The 12,334-nt window shown below is 50.0% G+C and overlaps 1 protein-coding gene across 1 annotated transcript; it reads left to right on the top strand.

Annotated features, from left to right (window-relative positions):
* Window positions 1–2,801: 2,801 nt before the first annotated feature.
* LOC123440168 (glucan endo-1,3-beta-glucosidase 14-like) lies at window positions 2,802–6,011 on the top strand. Its single transcript, XM_045116740.1, has 3 exons — window positions 2,802–3,360; window positions 4,585–5,618; window positions 5,715–6,011. The coding sequence occupies exons 1-3, from the start codon at window positions 3,267–3,269 to the stop codon at window positions 5,769–5,771; spliced, it is 1,185 nt and encodes a 394-aa protein (XP_044972675.1). The 5' UTR covers window positions 2,802–3,266; the 3' UTR covers window positions 5,772–6,011.
* The last annotated feature ends 6,323 nt before the right edge of the window (window positions 6,012–12,334 follow it).

Raw genomic sequence — 12,334 nt, forward strand, 5'->3', positions numbered from 1 at the left:
TGACCTCATTTGATTACCAGAAGGTTTTCGGAGTTACCGGGAATGACGAATGGGTTCCGGGAGTTCACCGGGGGGGCAACCCACCCTGGAGAAGCCCATAGGCCTTGAGGGTGGCACGCCAGCCCTTAGTGGGCTGGTGGGACAGCCCAGAAGGGCCCTATGCGCCTAGGAAAGAAAATCAAAGAGAAAAGAAAAGAAAAAAGAGGAGGTGGGAAGGGAAGGAAGGACTCCCACCCACCAAACCAAGTCCAACTCGGTTTGGGGGGGAGCCTTCCCCCTTGGACTCGGCCGATCCCCCTGGGGCTCCTTGAGCCCCAAGGCAAGGTCCCCTCCCTCCCACCTATATATACGGAGGTTTGAGGGCTGATTTGAGACGACTTTTCCACGGCAGCCCGACCAAATACCTCCACGGTTTTTCCTCTAGATCGCGTTTCTGCGGACCTCGGGCGGAGCCCTGCTGAGACAAGGTCATCACCAACCTCCGGAGCGCCGTCACGCTGCCGGAGAACCCTTCTACCTCTCCGTCTCTCTTGCTGGATCAAGAAGGCCGAGATCATCGTCGAGTTGTACGTGTGCTGAACGCGGAGGTGCCGTCCGTTCGGTACTAGATCGTGGGACTGATCGCGGGATTGTTCGCGGGGCGGATCGAGGGACGTGAGGACGTTCCACTACATCAACCGCGTTCACTAACGCTTCTGCTGTACGATCTACAAGGGTACGTAGATCACTCATCCCCTCTCGTATATGGACATCATCATGACAGGTCTTCGTGCGCGTAGGAAAATTTTTGTTTCCCATGCGACGTTCCCCATCAGGGTGTGACAGACGCGCAGCCTTATGCGTGGCCTGAGCGTCGGAAAAGCTCGCCCAGAAGCAGGAGCGAGGCGGCGGCGAACCCTCCCTTTCTCACCGGGGAGATGGCCTTTCTAGTGGCGGTAAGTAGGTGAACGGCCCCGGCATCGGCACGGCGGCGAAAGGTGTAGTGCGCACGGGGGCGAATGTGGAGGTGGAAAACTGTTGTTCACGTGACAGTACCAGCCCACGCATCGTTTTTCCTTCCGCCGAAGCCTCCAAGCGCCCCCAGCGCACTGGGTTCGGCCTGGGATCGCCGGGCCTAAAAATGTGCCCAACCGGCGAAAATCGGCGTCCTAGGGACGCGATTGGGGCAATTTTCGATTCCGATGAAAAAAACACACCCTAAGAGCATCTCCAACAGCCGCGCTATACTAGCGCCGCGCGGCAAAAAAAGGTAAATATAGCGCGCGCGCAACGCGGCGGACAGCTCCAACGGGCGCGCTAAAACCGCGGCGCGCTAAAACGATTTGGACGCGCTGGTCGTAGCCCCATTCTGCGCTGTGTATTTCGGGCGTCCACTTTGGCGCGCGGCAGACTCGAGCGCGCGCGCGAACTCTCCCTATTCTTCCTCCTTTCTCCCGCGCGCGCCGGCGCCAGCGCCCCTGCCACCATGGACGCGCACACCGGCGCCCCGCTGACCCCGCTGTACAGCCGCGAACCCCCCCCCCTGCCGCCGCCGCCGCCGCCACCGCCGAAAACCCTAGCGCGGCGGGCGTTGGCGTTGGCGCCGCCGCTGCCGCCGGAGCTCCGCCGACCGTCGGCCTCGCGCGCAGCCTCTTCTTGCCGCCGCGGATGACCACGCCGACGGGTGGCGTCGCGCCGGCGCCGTCCCGTGCCGTCGCCGCACCGTTGGAGCGTAAGAAAGGAAAAACATCCACGAAGAAGAAGACGACGGACGGCTCCGGCAGCTCGAAGCCAAAGAAGAAGGTTGCAGTGCGCCGGCCGGGCGCGGCGTCTACCGAAGCGCCGGCGAGCTCACTCGTTGAGCCGGCGGCGGACGCGCACCACGTGTTCGATGAAATGCCCACAAGGTGAAAAAAATTCCAACTTTTATTTTCTTGTTATTTTTCAATGCATTATCATATAGATAGCTTATTTGCATTGTCACAAAACTTTGTAGTCTCAACGATGATGCATACATGTCAACTATGGGTGTTGGGTCCAACAATTCGCATTGGTCTCAAACCAATGATATCCATTTGGACGACCATGAGTTTGAGGTGGACGAGGAGGGTGAGGGCATTATCGAGGCGCCGAAAGGAAGAGCGGGCAATTACATCACCAATGATGACAAATTACTATGCAATACTTGGTTGCATGGGTGCACCTCCGGCCATGGGTGGAATGTCTTTCGATGTGCCTCACACACATACCCATGAAAATGCCATTGAAGATCTTGCCAAGACCATCGGAGCTACACGTGATGAGGTTAGGGAGGAAGATTCATCTTCGAAGGCGGAAGAAATCGTCTTCGGAAGAAGAGGAAGACGACGAGGAAAATGATTGATGTGTTATATATCTTCAACTTTGTTGGATGAACTTGTATTTTGAACTTGGTTGGATGAACTTGTGGGCATAAATTTCACATGTTATTGCATTTTGATGAATGTTTCATTGCATTTTGGCACTGCTGCAACGGCGCGCGCGTTGCATTTTTGCGCGCTGCTGGAGCGGAGCGCGCGCACTGCATTTTATAGCTACTGCTGGAGCCAGCGCTGCGCGACGCGCCAAACCAGGCGTCCAGCACGCGGCAAACTCGTTTTTTAGGCGCGACGCGAAGCGCGTCTGTTGGAGATACTCTAAGGACCTGTTGGGGACGTGGCTGGAGATGCTCTGATAGTATAGTCCATCCTTTCAACAAAGCCCAACAACCATGCATTACAACTTGCAAGCAGCAACACGACGCAAATAAGCGCACGGGGTCATTGGAAAGCTTGGGGCAGTACCCGCGCGTCCAGCTCCCGTCCCACTCGTGTCTGTCGCCTCAACAGCACGCGCGCGCTCCTGCAGCTGCGATCTGAAAGAGACGGAAGAGCGGTCAGAGATCGGCAGCCGACGACGCAACGCGGAGGCAGCACACTGTCCGTCATACTATCCCTCTTACGCTTGGCTTCCTCCCTGCTTCCCACCGGCACGCACATTGCAGCAGAGCATCCTTCCTAGCTCCGCTTCCGCTGCTTAAATACTAGCCCGTTCGTCAACCCCTACGCCAGTCCATTCGCGCGCGTGATCCAAGAAGAACACAAGGCAACGGGCACGCGCACAGAGACGGTGGACGGTGAAGCATAAGGTCGAACACTCCTGGCCGGCGAGGCCTTGCTCGCTTTTGCTCTCTAGCTTCTTCTGCCCGCTTGCGCTTGGCTCTTCTCCCTGGACTGGTCAGGGGCACGCGGCTGGATCGGAAGGGAAGGATGGCGGCAGCATCAGCTCGTCAGCCGTCGAGAGCAGCTCCCTCCGTTGCTATGGCGGCCGGAGTTTTCCTGGTCCTCGCCGCCCTCCTCACAGGTGAGCTTCATCCATCAATCTGAGTGCAAACCCAAGTATAATCCGAGCTCTCTAGAGCTCGTACGCGCCGTCACAATGGTCGCCCATTCCCTGCTTCTGTGCTCTGTTGTTGTAAATGCAATCGTCGGCCAACTTTTGCTTGATCCACCTTCTCAGTATTTTTGTTTGTTTGAAAAATCCGCCTTCTAAGTTGCGCCTCCAATACGAGGGTTCAGTACCATTCCTAGCTTCGTCATTGTAGCCTGTGTCGATTGCTTATATATTTGTTTCCCTTGAGCATGCGAAGAGCATTTCTTCAAGGTTTCTTCTACCCCCTCAGCATGAGACGGAGGGAGTACTATTTTTTACAAGAAATAAACGGGTTGTGGTTTTGCAAGTCGTTAGTACCAGCTTCTGATCAGTGGTTGCATTTGCTGGAATTGCCATTGATTATTTGGTAGGTGCATCTGCTGAGATTGGTCATATCTTAGGTGTTGGTGGTTTTGGCTACTACACAGCTGAGCCGACATGCATGGCGCCCCTATCTTGCTGCTCCATCATGCAGCAAGTAATGCACCGCCCACTGTGGCTGTGGCGACAAAAAAATATGAACTTTAAATGATACGCTGAGATTTGTTATTCGACAAAAAACAAAACGTATCAGCTTCCACTCATTCTTGTACATGTATATACTTATGATATATCACCCCGTGTGTGGGCATTTCATCTGCTCCATTGTTTTCTCTCCCAATTTCGCGCATCCGATCTGGTAATGAGCTGTGCTTGCTTTCTCCACAAAGTTTCTCCGCAAAGGCAGCCTTTTATCGTTTCTTATTCCGCAGTCTGCAGCTAATCAAATTTAGTATGCTCGCAACTTGGGCTATACTTGAAAGTAAAGGGTTCCCCACTTCGCCAGTGGTGCACGTGGAATTTTGGAATAAATTGGGTTTTACTGTAATAATATTGATATTGGTAGGGCTCAGCCACTTGACCATGTGGTGCAGTCAAATCTTGCTTTCATTGGATCATGCACCCCTCGATCTCTATCTGAATGTAACTGTACGTTTGTATGATACCTAGATTTTTTTTTTCTATTATTCCGATCGCCTTGCACTGATGGCATAGTGATCGAGTTCGTGCCGGCTACCCAAACAGGCTGCTGATTAATTGATCAAGAAAATGAATCAAATGAATGGATCGTGGCGTAGAAATGACTGATGACACGGACCAACGATTGATTTGCAGAGAAGGCGATTGTGGCGGACGCCCTGTCGATCGGCGTCAACTACGGGCAGATCGCCAACAACCTCCCTTCGCCGGGGCGGGTGTCGACGCTGCTCCGGTCGATCAAGATCAGCAAGGTGAAGCTCTACGACGCCGACCCGCACGTCCTGCGCGCGTTCCTCGGCACGGGCGTCGAGTTCGTGATCGGCATCGGCAACGAGCACGTCCCGGCCATGGTCAGCTCCACGGTGGCGCAGGCGTGGGTGCAGCAGCACGTGGTGCCGCACCTCCACGCCGGCGCGCGCATCACCTGCATCACCGTCGGCAACGAGGTGTTCAAGGGCAACGACACCGTCCTGCAGACCAGCCTGCTACCCGCCATGCACTCCGTGCACCAGGCGCTCGGCACGCTCGGCCTGCAGGGCCGCGTGAATGTCACCACCGCGCATTCGCTGGACATCATGGGCGTCTCCTACCCGCCCTCCGCCGGCGCGTTCCACCCGGGCGCCGTGTCGCACCTGCAGCCGTTCCTCAAGTTCCTGTCGGCGACGAGGGCCCCGTTCCTCATCAACTGCTACCCGTTCTTCGCCTACAAGGACGACCCGGCGCGCGTGCCGCTGGAGTACGTCCTCTTCCAGCCCAACGCCGGCGTCACCGACCCCAACACGGGGCTCAACTACGACAACATGCTGTACGCGCAGGTGGACGCCGTCTACTCGGCCATCAAGGCGCTGGGGCACACGGACGTGGACGTCAAGGTGTCCGAGACCGGGTGGCCGTCCCGGGGCGACCCCGACGAGATCGGCGCCACGCCGGAGCACGCCGGGACGTACATCGGGAACCTGCTGAGGAGGATAGAGATGAAGCAGGGCACGCCGCTGCGGCCGGCGGTGCCCATCGACGTCTACGTCTTCGCGCTCTTCAACGAGAACCTCAAGCCCGGCCCGGCGTCGGAGCGGAACTACGGGCTGTTCTACCCCGACGGCAAACCGGTCTACAACGTCGGCCTACGTGGCTACCTCCCGCCCATGGCGGATTCACAAGGAGCACGTCAGGTACGGTTTCTTGATTCATTCACTTGCTCGATCAGTACATGCATATGCATTTACGTAGACCGTGACAAGCCAGCACCTGGGGTTGTGTTTGTGCAGGCGATTCATTTGCTTCTACTCATCGCCATGGCGTCGGTCGCTTTTGCCATGTCCTGACAGCATCCAGCCATCCACCGACTGCTGAGTTACGGACAGTGAAGGGTGAAGAGTAATGGCCGTGATTGGCCAGAGCAGTCGAAGTGCATTGACTGCTGGAAAGAAGACAATACGATCATTCTCTTTGGGCTACACATAGAGCTGATGTACTCCAGCAATACCATTCGTTGCAATCTGGATGTATTCTGGTGGAGGTGTAGACCTGATTTGTATTAGCAATGACATTCATTGCAATCTGGATGTATTCCGGTGGTCTTGCAAGTTGCTTCATATTCACTTTAGATTAGATACAGGTCATATAACTGAAGCTTGGATGTCATTACCTCAACATGGATGACAGCACAATCTCCGGACCAGTTCTTCATTCAACATATGCATAGCGTCGGTCTTACTCCCTCCGTTCCAAAATATAAAACCTTTTAAAGATTCTACTAGAAGAAAACATACAGAGCAAAATGAGTGAATGTATACTCTAAAATATATCTATGTACATCCGTATGTAGTTCATAGTTCAATCTCTAAAAGGTCTTATATTTAAAAACGGAGGGAGCATATGACTTTTCTGTTGCTGACATGTATCTTTTATCTTTCCTTTTGTTAAATTGTCAGTGTTTGATTGTGTGCATCTTAACTGAAAAAACTTGATGCGGCGCATCATCTTAACTGAACAATCGTGTTCTTTATCAAAAATTAAAGCTTCAAAATAATTAACCCTACTTCTTAGTAGTCGTTGATCTTCCTCAACAGCTCATCCTGCAATCCCAGATCTTCTAAACCTTCACTATCCGGTTTTCCCTCATCTGCCCCCCCCCCCCCACCCACCCACCCACAGACCACCACCACCGCCGCCGCCGCCACCACATTGCAATGTGCAGATGACACGCTCATTATTGCTGCTGCCACACCTGCGGCCCCTTCTCTCTTAAGACCTGATGGAGTCAAATTCAGCAAATCTTAGGTAGGGGGTCCCGAACTGATAGTCTTTGCACGATGGTAACGGGGGACACAAGGATTTACCTAGATTCGGGCTCTCTCGAAAAGATAATACCATATGTTCTTCTTGATTCTATTGATCTAGGGGGGTACAAGTTACATGTTGATCTACCACGAGACCGTGTATACACTAGTAGAAAAAGGGCCTATAGCCCCGGTTCGGTTGGGCCATTAGTCCCGGTTCACGAACCGGGACTAAACAACCGGGACTAATGCTAGCCCCGGCTCGGCCCTGAGCCGGGGCTAATGTTCTTCCACGTGGAGGGGCTTGGAGCGAGGGGGGAGGGGTATTAGTCCCGGTTCGTATTACGAACCAAGGCTATTTCTTCGTTGCTTTTTTTGAGCACTTTTTAGGGTTTAGGGTTTTGCACTAAATTGGATGGGGCTATTTTGTTGCCCCCTATTTTCTCATTTATTTGTTTTGGGCACTTTTTAATTCTTCTTTTGCGCTTAATTAGATGGTACATACACAGCAATAAAGGAACAACTATATTGCACATCATCGTCACGAATATATTACACCATCTCATCCATCGTGCTTTGTCGAACATATTACAAAATGTAGACACGAGTTACACATGCACATATGCATCTCTTTTACACTTTAACATTTCATCTGAATTGCATCGACGGGCAATAAAATTCTCCCTTCACATCTAGGACCTCTGCATCTAAGAATCCGGCAATTTCCTCTTGAATTGCTCGTACACGTTCCTGTGGTAGAAGAGCGTCCCGCAACCGTTCGATCTAATTTAAATAAGGGGTCAATATATATCAATGAAACCGAACACAATTGACGGTAATAAAATAAAGTTGTGAGTATTGTTTATCGTACTTCAATTTTTTTATGTCTCGGTTTTTGCCCGTCTCATCGGTCGTGTGGCGAATGAACTCGCAAACATAGTATCCACATAAATTGTTCCCATGTTCCTGCCTCAAGCACTTTACGAGAACAGAGTTCAATCAAAAACACAATCAAGAATGATAATGGTATTGAAACTAGAATAAAAAGATGCGCAGATCTAGCTAGTAGTTACTTACATCAAATTGTCTAAATGTAAGCTCTGACTTCCAAACACCCCAAGCCTTGGCGGTGAACCGTTTCCAAGCCCTGCCAAGAAAAGGAAATGAATAAAGGAGTTCTATATTAATTCCTTGCTATCAGGAAATGAACGAAAAGTTGTCGATATAGTGCCATAATGATTGAAATTACCTCCGGAGGCATTCCTCCATGTTCGCCCATTCAACGAGGGGTGTGTGTTTCGGATCCATGACTTTTACCAAGCCCTCGTGAGGTACAATGATTAACAAAGTATAGTGGAACATGCGTACTCATAACGAGTCAATTATACACTTATAATAACATCGAGTAAGCGAAAATAGAATGTGTGTAGTAACACTCACTTGAAGTTGTAAGAAAATAGTATTTCCCTTTTGGTACTGGAAAACCTTAACTCTTGTACCAAGTTATTCTCTGTCTCGCGGGGATTCGTTACGAGACTTTGGTGATGAATGAAATATGGGTCAATGAACCCAATGTCATAGATTTGTCCTCTTTTGCATTCGAGAATCTTCATTCTGCAAAATTAATATAGTGATGAGTAAGATTATACATGAAAAAATGAGCTGAGTAAGACTTAACGACATAAATTAATAATACTTACAAACAATAGGCACTGATGATAGATTTGTCGAGGGCGTCTTGTTTGTATAACTGAAATAATTTGTCGAATTCAATCATTAGCACGCTATCTCCATGCCCAAAATGCTCATTTTTATATGCACAGTAGATCTAGCTTTGCTGTTTAGCACATGCTTGCATGTACCAATCATGCAATCTTCGCATTTTTGTTGGTAGCTCGTTGACAAACTCAGGTTTGACGAGAGGAGCCCCGTACCGATACACGTATGTTATGTCAGCGAATTCCTGCATATGGTTTAAGTACTCATCGATAGACATGCCAGCAGCCTTGGCCTCTTCTCCGTATATTGCAACAAACTCCGGATCGATACCAGCTGTTTCATCATTCCTCTGCTCGACCGCAGCTCCGCTCGAGCACAGCTTTGTATTGGAATACACTTTGAGCGGGGGGGCACGATTGGTTTTTCTGTTGTCCGAGCTGGGCAACTCATTTCCCGCTGGACGTACTACTCTTCAACCCCTGCTTTTTTGCCTGAGCCGACTTGAGAATAGAGTGTTCATAGTCTGCTGGCAACGGTGGCAGGGGATCTGCAAGGGTTTTCAGCATTTTCACGCATGCGGCGTGCTCTTCTGGGGTGATCGGGAACTCTGGCTCTTTCGGCTTCTTCTTGTTAGTCATGTCAATCTTCCACTGTTGATGTTGGGCGTCTACCGTCTTAATATTGTTCTCTCCAGTATAGTCCCAAGGTCTCTTCTCCATATCCTTATGAGGTACTTTTGGGAGGGGCGACAACTTTCGTTCGGTGATCGGAACCGCCTTTCTGCCACCACTATTAGCGGTGGTACATTTCCATTTTTTGCTCTGATCCTCAGTGGACGGAGATGGCTGACGGGGCGGTGGAGACGGCTGATGCGGCGGTGGAGATGGCTGCGCTGGAGACTGGTGAGGCGGCGAAGACGACGGTTGCGCTGGAGACTTGTGAGGCGGCGAAGACGACGGTTGCGCTAGAGACTCGTGAGGTGGAGGCGAAAAATGATTGATGCTCCGAGGAGTCGGTGGCCTTGGCGGCCAATTTGGAAGCAAGATGTCCTCCTTTGGCCATACAACAGTATGTTTCTTGACTTCTCCAAGTTGAGTCAAATCCCTATCTTCACCTGTAGGGTGGTCGAGCTTCAGCTCCTCATAATCTTTCATCACTTCATGCACCAAAACTACAACGTACCCTTCTGGAACCGGAGAGCAATGCCAAGTTGGATTATGTCCAATTGGTACGGCCATGCAGACCACCACCGTCAACCTTAAGTTAGCAACTTTCACCTTTAGCTCACAAGGTGTGCTCTCTGTGATATCATCCACTGGGTAGCGACGAGGAGGATCCGTCGTCAGTGCATCATCACCGTCATCCTGGAGCTGCTTGGAAGCGACACTTCTTTTCCGATTCGATGCAGCTTCTATCATGAGCCGCTGAGATTGGCCGCTACCTTGCTGTCTGTCGATTTGATCCTGTTGCAACCGATTTAATACTTCTTCTAGATTAATCAGTCGGTCTGCCTCAGCCGCTTTATCACGTGCCTCCTTTTCCTTTCTCCTCTGATGGCTTCTATCGGGAAATCTCTTCCTTTCCTCAAAAAATGCAAGCATCCACGATGGGGAGCCTGGTAAGCCTCGTGCTCGCCCTTTGTGTTCATCATTTCCAAGGGCGCGTGTGAGCTCGTTGTTCTCTCTATCGGGAATGAACCGTCCCTCTTCAACATCCTGTATTGCACGTCTAATGTCCTCGATGGGTAGGGGATTTTCTTTGTGTCTTTGGTTATATATTGCCTTCCCTTCTTCGTCCAACAAGCCCCCATGCCCGTAAAACCAGTTTCTTCCCCGTTCGAGCCATCTTAAGGGCTCTGGAGTGATATTTTTTTCCAAAAATGATGCCTCAAGTGCTTCCCACTTAGCCATGTTACCGTCATAGCTACCAGGCCCCATAATATGGTGGTACTTCTTCTTACATGCATTTGTCTTATTTATTGCATACTTTTTCAAAGCGTCCTATGATTTCTTGTACGCCACAAATTCGGCCCAGTAGTATTTTATCTTCTCATAGCCGTGATCGAAATCTGGAATCTTATCTTTCAAGATAAATTCCTGGTGTAATCTTTTTTTCCAGACCCTGAATAGATCGGCCATCTTCTTAAGAGCCCACTCCTTGAATTTTTTCTCTAGGGCCTCTTTTCGCCTCTTCATTTCCTCCTCGTTTGGCTCCTCCTCATCTGGATCCACCTCTGGCTCCGGCAGGGTGAAATGAAGCATGAGCTTTCTCCAAAGGTTTTCTTTGGCTACTTCCTCCCTTGGCTTAATCCATTCTCGAGTGGTAATACGGATGTGGTCCCTAACAACAACTTTGCATGCCTTCACAAACTTCTACTTTACATGTGTGGGAGCAATTGGTTGTCCGGCATTTGAGACTGTTTCGATCCTATACCTCTCGCCGTCATCCAACTTCTTGGTTGGGCCTCGTTTCGTCCGTACTGAAGTTTTGCTCGATCCGGAGGGCTAAACGAAAGAGCGTTAATATATGTATATAGCAGAGGATTACTTTATTAATATATGTATGCACCTCGACGGAGCGGTCGGCTTCTCCCTCGTCAGCTTCTTCCTCATTGGAGCCGCTGATTCCTCCCTCGCCCGAGGCGTGGGCGTCTACCTCACCAGAGCTTCTACCTCCTGTGTTGAGAGACTCATCTCCCTCGCCGAACTCGTTCAGAAACTGATTGGTGACATCGATATTGCCAACTAAAATATCATCTCCGCGGATGACACCATGCATCACGTCTTCCTGATATTCGTCTCTTCCTTGTATTGGATCCATAGTATCTACAAATTAATTAAACATAAAAAACTAAATTAACTAACAACTAAAACTGCCGCTTATATACATCGAATAATCCACTTAATTAATGCATCATCGAATAATCCACTTAATATTATCGAATATATAATCTGGAATACATAAATAATACATATCTCGAATATAGTAATACATCGAATAATATATAACTGATCAACCAACAAAGAGTCGTCGTTGTATTGAGGCGCGGGCGGTGGACACCCAAAGAGCAGGGACCATCACCGGATCATAGCTCGGGTGAGATCCCTGTAGAACCTCCCATGTACTGGAGAACCTGGCATCCAACGCCTCCATGTAGCAACGGACGTGCTCGTCCTCCTCCCTAACATGACGACGTACCTCCTCCTCGGGGGCTGGCACCCTAGGCACTGGAAGTGGCCCCCGCGACCGCCACCAAAGAACCTCCGGGTTGACGACGGGAGCTCGATTCCTCACCAAGTTGCACGCCCTAGAAGGTAACTCTTCCTAGTGCCAGCCCGGCGGAGCCCAGTCCCTCACATGTTGGCGCCTATTAAGCAGGTGGTCGCCACCGAGTCGACGACAAGGATGCGGGCCGGGCATCATATGTCCTATTATTTAAATTCCTACTATTTAATAAAATTTTCTAAACTTGTACTCCCTCCGTTCCAAAATATAAGACCTTTTAAATATTTCATCAGAAAACTACATACTGAGCAAAATGAGTGAATCTATACTCTAATATGTCTAACGGATTCTCTTAACCTTTAAGGGATTTAACAAAATGGCGACATTCTGGATGTGCAGAAAATGATCCATATTTTCCTGATCTCATCTACCCTTCTATATGTCACATTGTCTACTGTTAAAGGATTCAAGAAAACCATGACTTCATCATTACCTAGTAGTAATAGACGCATGATGCTATGAAGCTTTACAAAGTTGTTTTGTAATGGCATCCCGAATAGGATAATTAGCTTTTTGATACGCAGTTCAAAAAGAGCCATCGTAATATCACTATTTGGAAGGACTTTGCTGAACTTCGTACCAAAAACGAATTATTCTATCAG

This window comes from Hordeum vulgare, chromosome 3H (genome assembly GCF_904849725.1).
Source record: "Hordeum vulgare subsp. vulgare chromosome 3H, MorexV3_pseudomolecules_assembly, whole genome shotgun sequence".
NCBI lineage: Eukaryota > Viridiplantae > Streptophyta > Magnoliopsida > Poales > Poaceae > Hordeum > Hordeum vulgare.